At 39.5% G+C, this 21,326-nt stretch overlaps 2 protein-coding genes across 2 annotated transcripts in view; one reads left to right on the top strand and one right to left on the bottom strand.

Annotated features, from left to right (window-relative positions):
- The window catches only part of CUL1 (cullin 1), a 53,772-nt gene extending 52,851 nt beyond the window's left edge, over positions 1-921 (top strand). The window contains exon 22 of the mRNA XM_083867319.1: positions 354-921. Within this exon, the coding sequence (XP_083723445.1) occupies positions 354-434 (81 nt within the window). The 3' untranslated portion in view covers positions 435-921. The remainder of the gene's footprint in view (positions 1-353) is intronic.
- A 1,939-nt stretch (positions 922-2,860) lies between these two features.
- EZH2 (enhancer of zeste 2 polycomb repressive complex 2 subunit) overlaps positions 2,861-21,326 on the bottom strand; it is a 50,688-nt gene continuing 32,222 nt past the window's right edge. The window contains 13 exon segments of the mRNA XM_083870682.1: positions 2,861-3,196; positions 3,942-4,026; positions 4,139-4,219; positions 5,006-5,087; positions 5,696-5,791; positions 6,660-6,838; positions 7,211-7,336; positions 8,484-8,524; positions 14,183-14,277; positions 14,657-14,826; positions 15,252-15,290; positions 15,293-15,491; positions 16,440-16,531. Of these exon segments, the coding sequence (XP_083726808.1) occupies positions 3,136-3,196; positions 3,942-4,026; positions 4,139-4,219; positions 5,006-5,087; positions 5,696-5,791; positions 6,660-6,838; positions 7,211-7,336; positions 8,484-8,524; positions 14,183-14,277; positions 14,657-14,826; positions 15,252-15,290; positions 15,293-15,491; positions 16,440-16,531 (1,346 nt within the window). The 3' untranslated portion in view covers positions 2,861-3,135.

Here is a 21,326-nt window from a genome sequence, read left to right as displayed (position 1 = left end):
CACAGGCAGCTCCTCACTGCTGCTGCTGTCTTTCATGACCTTACATAAGCTCTCTGCATCTTGGTGCAATTCTTTATTTGCTGCCTTACTCTGGAGTTGCTCAGCATACTGATGATCTCCTAGTCACACCCCTGGAATGGCACCCAGTGTATTCAGTTTAGTGGACTAGCAAAGCCTTCTGCTTGGATGTGGTCAGGAGGAGAGTGAACTGCTGTGGTTTGTGTCCTTTGCCCACTCCCATCCTCTGCTTGGCAGGGACTCCATCAGGGGTCAAAATCAAAGTGTGGGGCAACTCCACAGAGGGGTTTTACACCGCTGTCCCACCACTTACCTCTGTTCTGCTCCTCCCACAGAAATGCATCGACATCCTCATTGAGAAGGAGTACTTGGAACGTGTAGATGGTGAGAAGGACACCTACAGTTACTTGGCTTAGCATTTTTATTAGCAATTACCTGACTGTGTGACACTCGGCAAGTAGGTATGTGATGGAAAGAATGAAAGCGACAGAACTTCATAGCAGCCACCCTGCTGCCATTTGGACCTCCCTTTTTAATGACTGAGACCAGGACTCCATCAGCCAGTCTCAGATTTACATCAGAACTGCTCAGGATTGATACATTTCAAGTATGTAAATATGGACACCAATGCCATTTAACCTAATTTAAGAACAGAAAGGAATCAGACCCTTCTCATTTAAGGGTTGCATGCTACTGCATTTAAATCAATACATTGGCTATATGATAAACAGCTGCCATCACAGGCAGCACTTATACATGTTGGCAGCACTTGGAGAGCGAGTCTGAATGGACCCATGTGTAATCTGCTATGAAAAACCATTTGTATAGTGTGTTTCATTTTTTAATGTGTGATAAATAATAAAAAAAATTTAAAAGATTTCTGTACAAGTTGCATTTGGTTTTATTGTTTTAAGTTTCATGACTTACCTTTCTAAATGTAAATAAAAGGTATAATGGTTATGAAAGCTATTAGAAATTCGTTTTGCTTTTCCTCCCCATTTTCTGGTGCTTTAAGAACACTTTGTTCTCTGAAGATACTGTCATCTATCATTATCTGTGCATGTTATTTCTTTTTGAAGAGGAAATGTCTGCGCTTTGAAAATATAAGGAATTGTGATGATTTCACAAGATATGCGGAACAGAAAATACTCAGAATATACGTGGCAATGCCTGGTCATCTGAAATTTGAGCTGGTTTTAATATTGCTCATTGTGCCATAAAGTGCATCACACTTGCATAAATGCTGCCTAGAATAAAGGAGGTTTAGGCTGCCCATTTCTTTGACTGGAGCAGAAAATTAAGTGTGTTCCTGAAGAACAATTCCCATTAAATGCAACCTCTGATGGGAATTAAAATACTTCAAAGTGTTACTGCACATGCCTTGATTGACCAGGTCTCATCTGTTCTTTTCACAATGCTTTATGAAATGAGTGTTGGCTTTTTACATGCTACAACCAAAATGCTGCCATCCTCACAGGTCTGATTTTTTGTAATCTCTATTTTCTAATCTTGATCGTGAAAATAACTTCTGTAGCCATTTTACCCTTTATGGAAATTGTAATTTGTTCAGTGTTTCTTCTTGCAAGAAAGGAGACAGGTTTTATGTTACTAATGGTTCCCTCTTGAGGGAAACCAATGGTTACAGCTGAACTCTGGGTTTTAAAAAAAAATATAGAGCAGTTCAGATGTGATCCAAACTGATTTGGAAGAGGGGAGGGGTGTCATCTACATTTGGGATGTTGTATGCTTGCTATTTCTGTTCTGAGAGAGCTAATTAGGGGCAATAGGAGCATCTTGCTACTCAGTTTTAAAGTTGCATTTGGAAATTTAGAAGAGTGGAGCTGGTGATGCCTCTTAATTTTTTTTTTTTTTTCTAAGATGCTGTTTCGCTTTTGTAAACCTTTCTTGCAGAAAGTTCAGGGCTAATAGATTTTTTTAGCAGGATGTGCGTGCAATGATGACAAAGAAGGATCCTGAATTCCTTTCTAAGTTGGAAGGCCAGAAATCACCTTATCTGAGCTACCTTTCAAAGCCCTGGGCTGGTTAAAGCAGGGCTTTGTGTACTGTTCATCCAGGAGTTGTGCTCTACCTGAGAAGGGAGGAAATCAGGTTTTTACCTTTTGACTGTTCTTTTCCTCAATGAAGTCTTAGTTCTTACCTGGGCCACCACCAGGTGCCTGCTGTACATGGAGTGTGGAAGCAGGAAGAGCTGAACTCAGCCCCAGGCTTGGAGCCCCCTCAGCACAGCAGGGAAATGGTCACTCTGGACAGGATTTCATGGACTCACCCTGTGCCTGCCCTCCCCCTGCAGCTGATTTGACCATTTGTGTTCTACTTTGTAAGAGGCTGCAGAGTTCACAATCCACTAGCAAGTCAGAAATAAATGTGGTAGCCTTGTACAGACATGTAGCTGCAATCTAAACAGAGAAAATAGAGATTCTGGATGAAAACTATACATTTCTCTTCTGCATCTCTCTCTCTCTCTCTCTTTTTTTTTTTTTTTAAATGTATGTGTAATTACTGTTGTATTCATCATTCAGTTTGGTGCTTCAGGGAAGCCACAGTGAGGGCACCTTGTACCACAAGTTTGTCTTGAAAGTAGTGTTTGTCACAGCAATCACAGCTATTCTGGCAATTGTGGGGACCACTCCTGTCTCACTGCAGCACCACACTCACCCGACTGACAGCTACACTGTTTGCGTCTCCACACTGATCTTAAATGTGACCCAAAGTAACAGTTACAGAAGGAGGCAGGTATGGAGCTGCCTTTGCACAGAAGTTACAGATGAAATTCACATTGCTTTCTCAAGGGGCTTGACACAAAATTCCAACTCAATTCCAGTTAAAATGAAGAAGTTCAAGTATCCTTTATTCAAGGTTGAAAAATGTACCACACCACATTATTGCAAAAGTTCATAGGTACAAAACACTTTGCAGCTGGTGAGAAGGCAATAAAAAGTTGGTTTTTTTTAAATTTGTTACTATAAATTACTGTTACAGTACTTTGCAAATACAGAATTTCAAATTGCATCATTTTTATTTTTCTAAAATTGCCCACAGTACTAGAAATTCCTGAAGATAAGGCAGCTGTTTGTTTAAAAGAAGAGGTAGCTGGTGTCAAGGGATTTCCATTTCTCTTTCAATGCCCACATACTTAAGGGCATCAGCTTGGCTATATCTGAAATTAAAAAAAAATAAAAAAATCATAAAAAAACCCCAGTATCATGGAACGTTTCAGGTTCACTGTTCTGACAGAATGGCGCCACAGCCTGGAATACTCTTAACATTTCCCATAGTTCCCTCAGCAGCTGGGGTGTTTCCTCCTTGTGTGAATTTGCCGGAGCATAGCACTGCTGACCCACTCAAGAAACTACTTTCAGAGGTGTTTGATCAAGAAGAGATGAATCACTAAAATTCCATACTTTTTCACCTTGAATCTCACAGTCCTGAAGTTAATTTTCAGTACTGGAAAACAGCTGCATTTCTCAAGGTGGACCTACACAGTATTGCCACTGGACAGCTTGCTTCTTGTCAAGTGAGATGATTGTAGAGGAAAGTAAGGACACATTCTTAGCAAGCACTAATTGGCTGCAGTAATTCTGTAATTTCATTCTCTGAGTTCCTTGCCTATTTCTGAATGATGGGGGAGGTAACTTGTACCTAGGGAACCCAGCCAGAGAAAGTCTGTCCCCATTTGTCACCACACTTTGCTCTACAGGAGCTGCTGTTCCAAGTTTGCAGGCTCTTAAAGCTGCTTTGCTCAAATCAGTCTTGCTATGACAATCTGACTTAACAAAACCAGTGTGGGGAGTGCTGCTTCTTAGCTGCTGAGACCTGAGGTTGCAGGGACCACACAGGCACAGGAATAAACTCTGAATTACACAGATACTGAAAGCTAATCCCATCTGAAATCATCTACCCACCTGTAGTCAAAGAACAGTTCTTCACCAGTCTGAATGGCTCTTTTAGCAAATATTCCTATTCTGTGATCACCGTTAACCATCATAACTGTTTTAAAAGAAATTAGGTATGTTAGTATAAATACTGATAAAATGCATGGTAAAGAAATATCTCACCGTACTTGAGACATTGATGAAAAGCAAGTAAATATGAGACTTACCTTTTGCATAGCAGTTGGGATTTACTGAATGGTTTGCAAATCTAATTTTGTTGCCCTTGCGTGTTGCATCAACCACAAAATCTGCAGGGGGCAGAAAAAACAACAAAACCCACAAATGATGGATGGGTCACCTACAAACACATTTTTGAGTTTAATACCTGGTGTACTTGGATCTTAGCAGCTGGAGAAGATAACTGCACATCTTCCCTGATGGAAAAGCTGGCCCACCACCCTACAGCAGCTGAACTCTGCTGTCCCACACTGCTTTTCCTTTACCTCCTGCCACAGAGGCACCACCTTTGCTTCTCCTTGAAGCTTCTCTACTTTTATTGCACAAGGACAAGCTTCATAGATACGCTGAGCCAATACTGACATAAAGCAGCAGGTCTTTTTCCTTATTTCAACTATTTTCTAGTATTTTATGCTTGACACAGTGCAATCTGTATTTTTCTCTTCTAGTGGCAGCAGCCACATACCACATATCTGTATGTGGCTTCCCCCCCGCCCAGTAGAATTACTATCATAACTGTCTGCTGATTTAATTCAGTAAAATTACTTCAGACAACACCTGCTTTTACATTCTTCAGTCTCCTTAATATCTGCACATAATTTTACTCCATGAAGTTCTACTCCTCTTGTATAGCAGCTTGTGCAACAGGCTCCATCACTACATCTAGCTGACTACCATTTAGAGAAAAAAAACTCCAAAGACTAGCTATCAACAGGATGAATCCACACACTGGTAGGGAAAGATGTGTGGAAAAAAATTCTCATTGTTGCCTGCTGTCTGCAGAAGAACAGGGCTGAACAAAATGCTGAGCATACATTACTTATGCTGCCAAAGGGTTGCAACTAATGCATACATACCATTATTCAAGTTAAACAGAAAGCTGCACATGTATTTGTCGTACACTTTTCCTCTTCTGTCTGCCTCATCCTGAGAAATAATCTGAAAGAAGCACCACTTGTAAAAAAGAGAAGCACTACTCCACTGTGTAACCATAGCAGCTTAATGTTAAACCACCCCCCAACCTTCTGAAAGACAGGTGGGAGTTTCTTTATTCTCTGGGATCCAAAGTATTCTCAAACAGTGTTGTTTTCAGCAAGCATTCTGCACTTACCAAACATCCATGCTTTGCTCTTAGCATAAATAAACTCTTTCAGAGCAGAAGAGAAGCAAGAATTGCTTCTCCTCTCAAAATCAGGACTGCATACCTGACTCTGGGTTCTTTTTGCTACAGAATACTATTTTCAGTACTATACTAAATGATTTGCCACCAAATTCTAAGCATGTGTAACTGAAATTTCATCTAAAATAAAAAGGACGTTCCAGCCTCTCCTTCTCACAAGAATCTGCTTCAAAATTTTTGTGACATTTCAATTGTGTAGCTCCTGGAGTTTGAGCCTGTGACAGCAGTTACAGCCTGTGACACTCAGTCAGCCACGTGGCTCTGTCTGAATGTGACACCAGGTTACAGACAATGGTATCCCATGGTCAGGCCCTGTCAGTGCATAATTTCATCAATTAAGCTCATACCCAGTGCTCTCCATCCTTACCTCACCACAGTATTCAGAGATGAATTCATTCTTCTGTACAGGATCTTTGATAAAAATTCCCCAGCCTGCCACATCTGAAGGTGCCAATAGTAAGTGCTGTGGAACAGAAAAACCAAAAAGTTTAGATATGCCTGGCTTATATTTGAGTTCAGGGTTTTTTTTTTAATTTTGTTTTATATTACTTAGTTGTATCACTTAGTGAAATGTATATCCTGGGACTCCAGGAGAGCAGACAAATCCGGAGTCTTCTAATGATCAAACACACACTAAAATTACAACTTGTGGATCAGAAGATGTATGTAAAAAAAAATTACCAAGTATTTGAAAACTACTAAAAATTTTAGTTTAACCACCCCAAGACACCTTGAAATGAGGGGGTTACATAAAAATTCATTTACTAAAGACTTCAACCTCAAAAGGTCTGCAGACACTGCTGATTAGCTCAGTAATCAACTATTTTGTGAGAAAACGTTCCAGAGTAGAAATAAACTTTGGCTTACTGATTTATTGACTTATTTATTTACCAGAACTGAGTGGGCTTTCAAGACTTAGTAGACTGTATAGAAGTTTATGCCTTAGAATCAACAACTGAAGAAAGAAACAGCTTCTAGACTCTGGGATAAACTTCTTTATGCTTATCTGGGGAAAGATTGCTGAGGTATCACTTTAAAACAGCAGCCTATTTGCAATTAAGAAGCAAAGCCTGAATGGGAAAAAGAGATATTCTGCTGCAGTACTGCACAGAAAACACTAACTGGTACATGACAAAATGTAGATAGAGCTTAACAGCAGCACATGAGCAAGCTAACAAGTGACAACTCCCTTGCTGTTTTGTTTGCTTTGGGTTTTTTTGTTTTCCCATTTGACAGCATGAAGGCAAAGAAATTCCATTATCTGGCTTGAAAATACAAGAACACCTCAAAACCCAGGCAACAGACGTGCAGTTGTATAACTCTGGACATACTTTTTTGGATCCTCTCTGAATGCTGCAGTTCTTGCAAGAAACATTTTTGCTGTCCCAGTGGTCAGCTGCTCCACAAGTCAGGCAGAGGTCAGGATCACACTCACGGACAGCCAGGTAACAGGGGCACTGCTTGGTGTTGCATTGTGCTTTACAACGACACCCAGGAAAACGATTTTGGCCTACAAAGGAATGTGTGGGAAAGAAAAAGAGCAAGTATGAAAAAATAAGGAATAAAATTAGGACTGTGCAAATTACAGCATATTAGAATAATGGTAACACAGCCATTGATATCTGTGTAGGACATTCAGAAGTGCTGCAAATTCTTTCCTTCCCTGATTTTAATTACTCTTCCTCAATTTAAAGTCTGAAAACTGCTTCTGACTTCATGCAATGGCCAATTACAAGGGCCAAATTAAACTTAACATGCTCTCACTCTTTGACACGATTTGCTGCTCATGTAACTGTCTGCAGTACGGGCAGACTGGTAGTACACAACTCAATGGTGAGACAGTGAGACAAGGTTGTAGATAACTTTTAAACATTTTACTTACATTCTGAGCTGCACTGACAAAACTTCTCACAGAAGTTTTGAGCAATTACACATGGGCATGAGCTATCACAAGGCTGACGTGGGTGATCACATGGCTGATAGTTGTAAACGTGATTCGATGACCCATCTGAATAAAAATAGCAACATTTTGTGAAGTTGAAAGTTGCAGACAAACAATATACAGTTCCCCTGACTCTAAGACAGAAATTCCCTTTAGTCATTTAACTAACAAGCCCAAACATGAAGAAAAAACCCAAACCCACAAGTGGGGTTAAAAACCCAAAAGACACAAAACCAGAACTGTAACATTAGCGAGGTGTTTTACACCATTACCTGCCTTCCTAGTGCACCTTGTTCTGCCATTGCTCAGCTGCTTTGAGTATTCAGGGCTGAAAGTTGCTTATGTGGAAAACTGAGAAATGAAACTACAATGGTATAATTTCCTGTCTGAACATGTTTTGGAATAGCACTGATATTATTCATCAAAGTAAATTTGCTTAAATACCCAAAGCAATTTTTAATGTGGAAAAACAGTCAACTTTCAAACAGGTAACGCTGGCAATATAATTCCTTTATTATTATTATTATGCCACTGTGCTTTCCCAAGTCAATTTTCCAGTACAGACAATGCTGAAGTCTTCTAGGCAAGAAAGGAACTACCAGGGACAAGTCTAGAGCTTTACCTCTAAAGCAGCTAGGAGAATTTGGTGCTATATAAATTATATTTGCCATTAATACTCTTGAGCTTGTTTTGGGTTTGCATGAACTGGTAAATTTGTAAAAATGCTCAAGTTAACAATCAGCAACAAAAAAAGGGAAAGACAAACTGATCAATTATTTATGTTGCTAGAAGTCCCAACCATTCTCAACAACTTTTCAGAGAACTGTTTCTAAATTAAGCTGGCTTAAAAAAAAAAAAAAAAAAGGCACTTTTACTGCAGCTCCTATCCTTAATACCATTTTTACCTGTGCTTCAAATGAGGCCATGTTGGAAAGACTGTAAACTCAGCCTCCTTTCCTTTTTGTGGAATTATACAGAGCTCTTCCAGCTATGTAAACCAAAGAGTACCTTTTGTCCCTACAATATGTGTAGCGAGAGTTAATGTTTTTTAATTTTCATTCCCCTAGAATTTCTAGCTCCCCACAGAACATATAGTGGCCTAACATTAAAAAAAAAACAAACAACCAGGCCCCCCCACAAACAACCAAAACAAAAAAAAACAATAGTAGAATCTTAAAAGTTCAGGACATAAATTGAATGGAAAGATGCTAACCCTTTTTCAGCTGTATCTTTCTGCAATGAGCAGCCCACAACCTGCAAAAACACAAAACAAACAAGAAGGTTGACAGGAACTCCTCCTGCAGTGGGCTCGGAAAGGCAGCTGCATCTTGCACCCAAACTTGACTTAAGATGGGAAAGTTTCTGGAGACATGAACAGCTGCTAACTGCACACAAGTCAGCAGGGCTGCAGCAGAACCACCCTGTCCCAGTCTCTTGGGCTTGACAAGATCAGAGCTCTGCAGGCTGCTCCCCCCACTCCCCACACCATTCCTCTAGTCCCAGGATTGCACAGGTGAGCAGTCCCCACCCAGCCCAGCCTAGAGATGCCTAAATTCAGGTGGCCTTGCAGGAAACCCTGCCAAGAGCAGGCTGCTGGAGCTGCTGCTGGCAGGCAGGAAGCAGCAGTGAGGGAAGGATACGAAGTTGCAGATCTGGAGGGTCATGCCCGAACAGAGGGCCCCATATGGGACAGCTGTTTGCTGCTCAGGACTTGGCCCCAGCACCACTCTGGTTGTCACCTACAGATCACAGCCAGGTCCTACCCTTCATCTCAGGAGCTCTAAGTATTTGACAGGAGACAGTGTCTGCCTGGCACAGCCACACTGATGGGACCTCAGTGTTCCTTCTGGCTGGACACTTTTCCCCAGTTGTCCTGGCTGGGGGTGCTGCACTGAGCCTTTCCCCTTCTAAGTCTACACTCCTTTCTCTTATGTCCTTACAGTTTTCCTTCAGTGTCCCCTCTCTCAGGTAGCTCAGCCAAGCACACCCCTTGCCAGAAGTTTTATTTCTGTTGTGTGGTGGATTTTATTGTTTGCATTTGCTGCTTTGCTGGGTTTTTTTTTTTTAACATGCTTTTGGTTAGTATATAACATAACTCACTATACTTGAAAATTCTTGCAAGTTACATTTGTCCCTGTATTTTGTACCCATTTCAGATTGCAAGCTCTTTGGCCAGGGAATGTCAGCTATTCCATAAATACAGATACAATCAAAAACGCCTGTCTGGACCTTTAGTACCGAAAGGAAAACCAGACTTTTAATTTCAGTTGTTTTATTTTTTCTTCAATTCTGTGCATTTTAGTTACCACTTGTATTTCAGTGAACACGCATAAAAAATTAGATTAAGGATTTTCAGAGTTGGACTTCCTTAGTATATCATGTAACAACATCAAGACAATATGGGAGAAGCCTCATTCCTTGGCCAAATAATACATTGCCAGCTGTATCAAGCAACCTCACTTTCTCTGCAGATGTACTGAGCTGCTCAAAACACACATGAAAACAGGTACTAAAAGATCTCCAGCACAGAGCACCTACAAAAGCTATTCTGCCTTCCAGAGAATGCAACACTCCTCAGAAGTTTACACACTTAAAAAATATCCCCCACTGTAACTACTTAAATAGGACTTTTTAGCTGCTACTTCTTTCATAAAAGCAAAGCAGCTTTTACTTCAACCAAATGGTGTGCAGCACCGTCCAAAAGCTTCAGATAAATAAGATTCTCTATAAAATTGCCCTTCTAAAGCATTACTATGAGATTTAACTTAACGACCAGCTTTCTTAAAAGCACTGAAGGACCCCATATGAGTTAGAAACCCACAAAGGCAGATTTGTCCAAGTAACTAAGGCTGAGGAGAAGGAATAAGCCCAGCCTCACAGAGTACTGTAATAAATAGATGACATTCCTATTAAGAGTGATTCACTCTAGAAGAAAAGACTACCAACATGTATTTATGAATTATGAGACATTGGCTCTGCAAGAAGACACATCCCATATACCTGAAAGGAGTGCAATTTTGACTTAAATTACTCTAATGCACACCAAACTACTTTCTTTCTTGTCTACCTGGTATTTGGAAGATGTAACATACCATATTTTTTAAAAAATATTTCACAGAAACTTGTCTGTCACCCTAAGGTAATACAAACCACCTAGCACAGCAAACCCTTAAAAGCATTCTGTGGTCAGACTGCTTAAAATACTCTTTCATTAGCAATTAGTAACTTTACTTTTTCTCCTAAAGTAAGAGAAATCCTAACTATCCTAATACTTTAAACGTACACAAATGTGCACACACATCAACAAAGCATTAATAGTGACAAGTCAAAGCAGAAAGAACACTACAGGTGGCAGTCACAGTGGGAAAAAGATCCATCTGCTCTGCCCCTCTTCTGGAGAGATGGGTGTCCCAGGAGGGAAAGTGGGGCTGGAGACAGCGGCAGTGACAGGAACTGTGGGGAATGGCACAAGACAACAGGAAGCAGGCTGCCAACACTGACCAACTCAACAGGAGTTTTGACTGGCACAATCCAATACATTCACTGCCTTGTAACTTCCAAAAACTGCCACAAAGCACTGCAAGTTCCCCTGGTTAGTGCACAAAGCTGGAGCCTGAGCAAGCACCATTCTAAAGGCAGAGTCATTTTTTATCTGCCCTATATGAATCTGCAATATCAAACAGAAACAGAAGGCAAGACCTGGTCCAATGCAGCAGGAAGCAAAGGCAAGGAAAGGACAAGGTTGAGAAAGCACTCACAACTTGAAGCTTCATTGTTTCATTAAAAAAAAGCCAACTGGAAACTCCATGGCAGGTTTCCAAGCAAGCCAGTGGATCTGCACATCTGGTTGCTGACATCTGCAGGAGACCCAGCTTAGAAAACAAGTGTTTCCAGAGGCATCATGACAGAAGCTGTCAAACATACTGTTCTTCTCTCTTAACAACCTACCAGACTTTGCCTGCCAGTGGTTTTAGGCAGCAGCAGTGTCAGCCAACCCAGCACTAAAACCACTTTTTGGAAGAAGCTGCTCTGGCATTTCTTGCTTTGCACAGGGATACTCTGCTATCAGAAAGAGCACTAAAAATTCAAAATACATGCAAATTGTGTCAAATATGTAGTCAAGTCTTTGCAGTGTTTGATTTTCTGGCACCACTCAAAGACTTCAGCCTCCCAGATCATCTTATTCACAGCCTCCCCACCACTCCAGGACTCAGCCTTCCAACCAGGTAGCACATAGGAATATCTGTGCTAATGCCTCAGCTGCACCTTTTGCCTGATAACAGTGAGACTTTAAATCCCGACAAAAAATCATCCTGAACTCTTGGCAGAACTACATAAGCTATTCAAACACATGCAGTGAGCAGCAGTCCAGCAGAAGGTAGATGCAGGAGGAGGAAAATGAGAAAGTGGCAAAAAAAAAATTTCAAATAAAATTACTAAGTGGCCTCTGAATAGGGGATGAGGGAGAAGAGGAAAACCAAAATAAAGAAGCAGCTTTACATGGCCTTAAAATCAGTATCAAAATAGAGGAAGGAGTGCTGAATAGTTAAAGCAAATTCAACTCAGCTCCCAGCAATGGAAGAAAAACACCCATGAAAGTATGAACAGTACTGAAGTACACTCTCCCTCCAGCATACACCCATGCTTTTCAGAATTCTTTCTTTGTTCAGGTTTTTTACTGAGTTCTATGCAAAGTACTCACTTCTCATCACGGCAGAGTTTTCTCAAAATAACAGGTTAATCTGATACATAGGCCAGGCTCTGACACTTATTGGTTCTCCAAAAAGCAACTATATTAAAAGTCTTCTTCTCCCACTGATCAGCCATATTACAGCTATCTTAACAAATATGACACAAGAAGGAGGGAGACAAGACATTCCATTATCCAAGAGGGGTGCAGTCTTGCTGGCTAGTTGCTCTGTAGGCCCATATGGGCACCAAGATTACATGGGAAATAGGCAAAGACTAGAAGAGAAGACTTCATCTGCTCACAAATCAGTTACAAGAGGCCAGGAAAAGCAGCCTTTTGCTGCTGCTTTTCTCTCTGGTGGCACTGCTTTAGCTCAAAGCCACAGGCACAAGTGGAAAACCTGCAGACAGGTAAGAGCCCTGCAGTAGAGGAGGGCAAAAGGAAAGGAAGGGCCTTCCTGGCTCTAGGATTGGATTTACTCCAAGAGTGAGTAAAATCAACTAAAAGAAAGGAAGAAACAGAGAAAGATTTCCAGATGCTTGTCCCAATTGCTGGTTGTGGGAGATCTTCAGAGCGCTCAGGTTACAGCAGGATGCAGGCGGCCTAAACTGCCCTCCTTTTAAAAAGGCTACTGCCATGCAAGAATGGAGACAGCTTGATTGCCACCTATTCTGGGACATGAAATTGTGAAATTATCTCCTTCCTTCAATGAGAGTTTAAAGAATTAAAGAGCATTTCAAAACTAAATTGCTAGCATTAAAGTTTTTATATTGGCAACTAATAAAAATGAAAAAGTCAAGAAACCCCATGCAACGGAGTGTGCTTTCATTTACTTGGGAAAAAACAACTCCTAAACTAAAAAAAGTCTTGAGAACTCCTCCAAAACAATGTTAGCCTGGTAATCATACAATCCATTTCAGCTGATAAAATATGTTTAAGCCTTTTAGCTGCTCTTTTTAAATAGATGTAGTAGCACCATTTTTACAGCAACTTGTGTGAATCTGACAGCAAGCTAATTCTCAGCTGCATATTCCAAACTTGCACCATGGCTAATAACCTAAATTTAAACAGCCAAGCCCACCAAATGCCCAAACACTTGAAAACTGTGCCAACAGCATTAAAATCAATAGCTTTTGTTGAGAACAAAATCTCTTCCAGATGCTCACTCAATCTTTTCCCAGCTCACGTTGCCTGCCTCTATGCTACAAAGCAGAAATATTCTATTCCATGTCAACAGGATCTTTGAACAAGTTCAGGAATTTCACTAGGCCTGGAAATAAATAGATAAGCTAAGACAGAATCAAGAAGAACTGATGGGAGAAGAACTGGAAGGACAAATTTGAGGGAAATTAAGGAAAGTTAAAGGGAGAAAGGGAAATTATACGGGGAAAAAAGTGTACTTATTGCTTGCTAAAGAAGCGTTTTTGCTAATTTTCAGTCAGCTTTTTATCTCCTATGTTCTTATATCTCCAAATAAAAATAATTAATGCAGAGCTGCATTTTCCAAACCTTGGAATTCTCAAAAAAAAATGCATTTCACTGAAAGACAGTAGCCACTAAGCTTTGCAATTTCAACAGAAATTGTGTCAAATGATCTTTGTGGCTCCAGAAAAGCATAATTCTGTTCTTCATTGCAGCTTCATTTCAAATAATAACTTGTTAACCTGGTTCTTTAGTTGGTGTTCTAGGTGCTAATGAAACTGGGGTGTTACAAAGGAATAGTCTCTCCTAAAGAAAAACAAGGCAAGCCTACTAGCTTGCTATCTGAAGCTTACTAGAATACACTTCATCATAAAAAAAACCCATAACTATTAATTTTAAAATGCTATCTAATCATTACTGAGTCCTATTGAAACACTTCTAAATTTAATGTTTATCGCTCTAAAAAATAATTATACCACACTATCTTGAACATTGCAACAAGCTGTATAGGTGATTTCTAATCTAAACAGAGTTTTGACTGCTTGCATCAATGCACCTACAAGAACCTGGCTGTTAAAGAGCTCAAAATGAAAGGAAAGGGAAAGAGAAGAGAAAGGCATGCTTGCCAATGCAGTAAGACTTTTGTCTGAAACTAAAACACCATTTTGTTTTATTGCTGCAACTTTTGGTTTTGGAAGCAAAAGAAGAGCTGCACAACTTTTCCTCCAAACACTTTCCATTCTGATCCCCTGCATCTCCACTTTATTGTTATGCTAAGGGTATTTTAGTAACAGATTTACCTGTGTTTCCTTTTCTTCTTTCTGGGAGGAGTATCAACATCTTCAGCAGGGACTGGTGCAATAATACTAGATTCCTTTACTCTAAACTCATACACCTAACAAGAGATACCATAACACATCCACGATAAATCTCTCACTAGTACAAAGTTGCTCATATTCCAAGTTATTATGATTTCCTCCAACCAACAACTTAAAGATTATATCCAGTCATAGTCTCTTTTCAATACATTTAAAGTTGATTATTTTTGTCATTTAAGAACTGATACTCTAATTTTAAGCTCCTGTAAATTTAATTTAAAAACAGTTTTAAAACTAACTTTTATGTATCTGTGGTATGAATTCTGGACCATAGCATTCTTGGGAAAACCAAGAAAATTAATTACTTTTCCTTTTTAGTAATCAATACTAGTATTTGCATACTTTAGCTTTAAAAGTAAATCACTATGACTCCTAGCAAGTAGCTTCCCTTCTTACCTGTCTGCACGTTTTGGTCCCAATCAGTCTGGCAATTGCACAGAAGTTGTCATAGTAGGTGCCAATAAGAACTCTAAACATTGAAGCTTCTGCACCACTCCATTCCACGTTCTCTGGAGGCTCAATATTTGGCTTCATCTTTATTGGTGTTTGACACCTAGAATTTGCTTCTGTAATAAATAATCGAGAGTAAGGCTACATTTCAAAATTTACATTGCCTTTCACAATGTCAAATCATTGACTGCAGTTAAAAAATATCCCAGGCTTTCTGCTGTTGTTTCCCAAGTGCCAGAAAAAACAAGCACTTTTCACATGCCTCTTACAGAAGCTACTGAACAGTAGCTACTGAAATTACATGACCTACACATAAACTGAGACAATATGGACATTCTCTTACAGTTTGATTAAACTCATATTATTCTGTCTTTTCACTCAATTCCATACACTCCAAACACACGTTTTCTAGGATTGCTCGGCTCGACCTGCGTTGGCTTTTTGCTACACTTCGTTGCATTGGGATTTTTGTAGTTTTGGTTTTGTTCCACCCTCTCAAGCACTGCAGCTCATTGAGCGAAGCAGCACCGACCAGCCTTACCAGAGGAACTGGATGTCTCATCTTTCTTTTCCTCCTCTCTTTGTCGTTGTTCTCCCCGCCGGTCTCAGTGCCAGCCTCTCGATCGCTGTCCGTGTCCTTGGACTCTAGGACGTTGATGGTGGGCGTGCTGGGCCTGCTGGTGTTGTTGGGGAGCCGCCCCCTCCGGCGCCCGCCCGGCCGCTTCGGCGGGGTCTTGATGCGCTCCGCGGTCAGGGCGGCCGCAAACTCCTTCGCGCCTTCCTGAACACAAAGCATCACAATGTACAGCAAAGGAATGGAGAAGTGTTCTCACTCATGGTCAGGGCTATGGGAGAACACCTTCTGCTTGCACACTGAGTAGCTTCCCATCGTTCTACAAAATAATCGCTGGCCCCAGAATTCCAGTTAAAGGCACTCCAAACAATGAAAACAAGTACTTTTGATGCTATCATGGAAAAAAAATCTACACGTACAAAGTACTCATGTCAGTATTTTGATTCACCTTTTATTTTGGCTGCCAAGTGAAAAATAATTCAGTACTCAATTTTTATTTTCCCAGATAACAGAAAAAAATTTAAATTTCCCACAGAAAGCACCCATGAAAATATAAGCACTCATCTTGCACATGGCACTCAAAACAATATGTGGTCTGCATTTTTTAAAATGCAACCACTGGTAACTTGTTTTCTAATGAAAAGGGATATGACATAGTGTAGCAAGTTTTCAGATAGGAAAGTTGCATAGTTTCTCAAACTAAAAAATTTAGGGCAATTATGAGAGAGATTTGAAATTATATTACTAAAGACTTCACTTTATTAATTTCCATCCTATTGCTTCTTAAGATCACAAGTCCCAGACGGAATCAGCCTTTGGCAAACTAAAAAAACTTCTGTAATTTTTACTTGTGACATAATTTACAAAAGAGCAAAGTCTGCAGTTCCTTGACTAGATTGGACAGAATAGCAGCAACACCATTATTAGGAGATAGTAATATTTCTTTCCTACAAATATCTCAGGCTACATCTACAAGTATTCCTACTTGAGGTGATTGGAAGTTAAATTTTCTCTCTCGCAGGTAACATACTTGACTGCAAATGACCCACAAGCAGATGGACTATCCTAGATCCAGCACATCCTTAGATTAAGTGTCCCACTATACTGCAGCCAGCACTAGCACTCAGTGAATTGTGACATATAAAATTATCTTACCAAATGTTGATAACAGTGAGGTCCGCAAGGCTTATTATCTAATGCTGTTTCTGTATTCTTTCGTTTATAAGTATTGGGAGTTGCATGGAATGCTGTTGAATCAAAACATCACATTTTTAAGTTTTCATATAAAAATACATTAAATACATAACCTCAAACTGTATCCAAAACACAAGGTTACCAAGACTTTACTAAAACCAGAATAAAAATGCTAACAAATAGAAAACAATATATAAAATAAACCCCATGTAGTAACATATAACTTACCACTTAAATACATAGAGACAGCACATAGGTCAGTTTCACCTATCATGGAATGGTTTGGGTTGGAAAGGACCTTAAAAATCATCCAACTCCTCTCTGCCATGGGCAGGGACACCTTCCTCTAGACCAGGCTGATTAAACCCCATCTAGCCTTGCCTTGAACACTGCCAGGGATGAGACAGCCACAGCTTCTTCAGGCAACCAGTTCCAGTGTCTCACTTCCCTCATAGTGAAGAATGTCTTCCTTACATCAAATGTAAACCTATCCTCTTCCAGTTGAAAGCTATTATGCCCATTTACATCAGCAAAGACAATCATCACATTTGTTTCATGTGTCAAGGAAGATTTGGTGTATCACTCTTTCCAAGAAAAGAATAGATTTTGTTGTCATATTAAACAGAATTATTCAGGGCTTCTCCTATTAATGATCATCTGTTCAATGTGTAAGATTCAGTTGTTAAATTTCTATCATGTCAAAAAAATCCGACCCCATTCACGCTTTGGAAAGGTAATAGGACCCACTTTACATCTTCATCAGTGAGAAGGACACATAAGCATTTTTGCTCTATTAGTTTATCAGCATTCCAGCTAAGCTGACAGGATATAAGCATTCAGTTCCTGTATCCCAGCTGCAGGATAAAAATAAGTTAGCATTGCACAGTCACTCTGGGTAAGTGAGCCAAGTCTGCACCTTGCATAGAAGTGTCTGTTCCTGTCTCTGACAGACTCAGTATAGCTCTGTAAAAGCTGCAGGACAGGGACTCAGAAAGGAGCAGAACTGGGTATGTTACACATGCAACACAAGCACCCTGATAACGGGAGGGCAGAGTTTCCTCCCCATTCTCTTTGCCAGAGCCAGCTCTTCTCCCAGGCAATCCCTGTCTCCCAGCAGGGTGTTTTCAGAGAGACTGACTTCTCATGGTTTTGCTGCAAGTCTCGGGAACTCCTCTATACCCCTTAGAGAGCTCTTCTGAAGCCTGGAACACTTGTCACTGGACTCTCACCAAAACTCATATATTCATGCTCCCACATTATATTAGGAGCTTTTTGAGATACTATCATAAGTTTTCTGCAATTGTCTTTTTAAAAACAACTCATCTGTGCTCAAGGAAAAATCACTTCATTTTTTAGAGAGAGAGAGAGAGATAGATATCAATAAATATCTTTCCCTCTAAATGTGTTAACAGTGGCATACAGAACTGCAAGGAAAAAAAATGAAGAATGGACTGAAATTTTAAAAAAGAAGAGACTACTCAGTGCTAGGTGTCTGTTTGCTAATGCTCCATGAAGATGCTCAACTTAAAATGTGCAATTTCCAAACTATGCAGAAGTACTTATGCTGCAGTTTTACCACAGCTGCAGTTGGGCAACTGTAATTTACAGTGAATTCAGTGAATAAAAAGTGCTAATATGTTTAGAATTAAAGAAGAAATCCCTCCCCTCTTACTCATATTAATCTAAAAGGGCTATTCCACGCCAACACCTCACACATCTCCTTCATTAAGCGATTTTCTATCCATCTTATTTCCAGATCATGCTCAAGCCTTCTCTATGTCCATTATGCTTTAAATACTCAACTTTTTAAATGCAGTTCCTTCCCTGTTAAAGCACGTGGGCAGAGCCCACATCTTCCCAGACAAAGCTTTCAAAAGCAAATTCCATTTCAGTGGTCTGATTTGCAGCATAGCTCTGCAAACACTTGTTTCATCACCAGTGGGGTGGGAGAGTGACCAGTTCCATCTTGGAATCATCACTTCATGTTTCCCTCCCATAAAGGAGGGTGATTTGAAAAATCAAATCATAAATTCTATAATATTGTGTCTGTATTAATGATAGCAGCACATGGTAACCCTCCAGGAAAGCAATGTACTCTTCCAAGGCTTTCTCAAAATGGTACAAACAATATAAAAGTAACACTAAATAAACATTACACCCCTTTCTCCAGACAAATATGTTATATTTTATAAATCTGGAAAAACAAAAAAGCTTTAATTTGCTATATATGGGCATATAGATATGTAAAATTTTTTTACAATCAAGTGTAGGAATGTAATTTATGTATATTGTTGCCATAAGTGCTCTTTCTTCCCCCAGATTCCAGTTAAAAGCTTTCATTGCTATGCCACTTCTCATATTTCACATATCCTTCAAGTGTTCATATATTCTGTAGGTAAAATATGTTACACTTTGTTACAAGAAAAAAGAAACCGTGCAATTTAATGCCAAGTTATTCCACCTTCTAAGAAACAATGAGATGATGGGAGCTCTTTACCCAAAAGTGGGAGGGAAAACTCCCGTGTTTTTCAACACTGCATCTTTAAATTTGCACAGTATACCATTTCATTCAGGGTTTTTTTCCACCTGACTGTTTTTTTTTTTACTTTCTCTTCACACTATAAGGAAAATAATTTTTCAGCAATGCAAAAGAACAGTAAAACATTTGCGAGCCATGATCTCTACGAGACTGCCGCAATGTACAGAAGTCAAAGCTATTCTTTTTACATGTCACTTTCAGATGCAATCATTTTTCTCACAAATTTATTTGTGCAAGGTTCTAAAATGAGTGGTTTTTTAAAAAAAACTGTTTTCCTTTAGAAAATGAAGAAATGTTTAACTTGTAATATAATGAAACAAACCAACCTTTGTTACTTTTAAACCCATGAGACCTCAAAAATAAACTGCATCTGACACTTAAAATTAGAATCACATCTTATGTTCAACTATTTAAAGAACACCCAACATGGTACAGTAAAGACAACTACAGTCAAAATCTACCACCCCTATTGCGAGGTGTTTTTAGGGGGAGGCTTGTTATAAAGAAAGGACCCAGGACAAGAATAAAACTATTTGTATAGCTGTATTATGAATTTTTAAAATATCAGTAGTAATTAAAAAAAAAAATCACAGAAAACTTTGTAGAATTTCCTAAACACCTGAAGTCTGTATTTCTTTAATGATTTCCTTAAGAGAAATAATTCTAAAATGGTGTCACTAAGCATGTTTTCTGTCTTCAAGATTTATTATCTGTCTCATCCCCAACGGGCTCAACTCTCATTTTCAATAATGTGAAAGTACACAGGCAACAGTTTAGCCTGAAATGTACATTTGCTTCACAGTCAAGCTATTTGGGAAATTCTCCCTACCTGATATTTTTCCTTCTTCTAAATTCTTTGTTAGTCCAGACATTTAGGCATAATTCCTTGCTGTCAGCAAATGAAGTCGGTACACAAGTTTTTTCAGTTATGTCATCACCTGCACATAAAGGGATTGCCAGGTCGTCAAGGGGACTTGACACGTTAAAAATCTAATGATAACTTTTCCTATATTTAACTCAAATGTTCTAGAACAAAGACTGGAAACTCCACAAATTAAGGCTAATCGTAACAAAAATGGAATCTAAGAGGGGGAAATACAAAAAGCAAAACCACGCCTAACAGAATTCCTGTATTTTTTTTTAATTCTCTATGCCTTCTCAAGAGATTTACACCTTTCAAAGTATAAATCTGATCACTGTAGCCCACCACATTACCAAAGTAATTCATCAAAAATGTCATCTGCAGAAGCCAGGACATCATCCCACAGCACTTGGCAAATGCATGAAACAGAACATAGAGGCAACTGTAGAAATGTAATAAAAGTGAATTTGTTAAATTGTTTCAGAGACACTGAAAATTGATACTGCCTTCCAATAACCAAAGCAGTTTTGGTTTGTTTTCTTTTTTTTCCTTTTTGATGAGTTACTTATTCCCAGCAATGAGCCTGGCGAATTTTGGCCAACAGTCTTAAGATTTCACAAAAACAAAGAGGCCAAACAACTGACTCAGTTTTTAACAAAAAAATTCTGTGCTCTAGACAGACACACAGACAGACAGACACACAGACAGAAAACAATCCTCTTTCCTTGGTGTAACTACAGACAAAAGCAAAAGGAAGCAATGCATCCAAAGCAGTGAGCAGTCACTGTTGCAATGGAATTTGGGTATGTTTTCAGGGAATAGCAACTGAAGCATCAGTTTACTACATCCAGAGTCCAGTGTTGAGGCCACACAGCGAACATCAAGAGATCTCTTTGCAGTGATTACATATCAAATATATTATCATCAGACAACGAATGTGCTGCATAGACTGTCACAAAGAGCACTGTCATAACCAGTAATTTCACCCTCCATCTGACACGAAAGCACATCTTGAATGCCTCCACAGTGAGAGCACTATGCATCCCTCTTTCTACCATGGCCCTGAAATCCTGAAGGGATGATTTAAAGTTTGGACACTTTTAACTACGAGGCACGGTTTAAATAAAGCCTTGGACATAGACCACTTTGGAAAGAACACCAAACTTGCTTAAGGGACGTATCAAAAATCACCAGCAACAAGAACTTAGGCAATCTTTTAGTATAAACACTTTGTCTTCCATCTGAAGATTATGAACACAGAGAAAGGAGGCACAGTGGTTTTGGCTTCAAAGGATGCTGCTCATGTGGGAACTGACGTCCTTCAAGCAGTGACTTAGCTCTGGACATTCTCACTGACTGAATCTAGCATCCAAGAACACGATAAAAAGTCAAAGACTGCAAACCCATTCTTCACAGCACTTATATGAAAAAAAGTATCTCAGAACTG

Source organism: Zosterops lateralis (assembly GCF_965231275.1).
Source record: "Zosterops lateralis genome assembly, chromosome: 1".
In the NCBI taxonomy this organism is placed as follows: domain Eukaryota; kingdom Metazoa; phylum Chordata; class Aves; order Passeriformes; family Zosteropidae; genus Zosterops; species Zosterops lateralis.
Note: the sequence above shows the minus strand (reverse complement) of the source record. Positions and strands in the feature narration are given on the sequence as shown.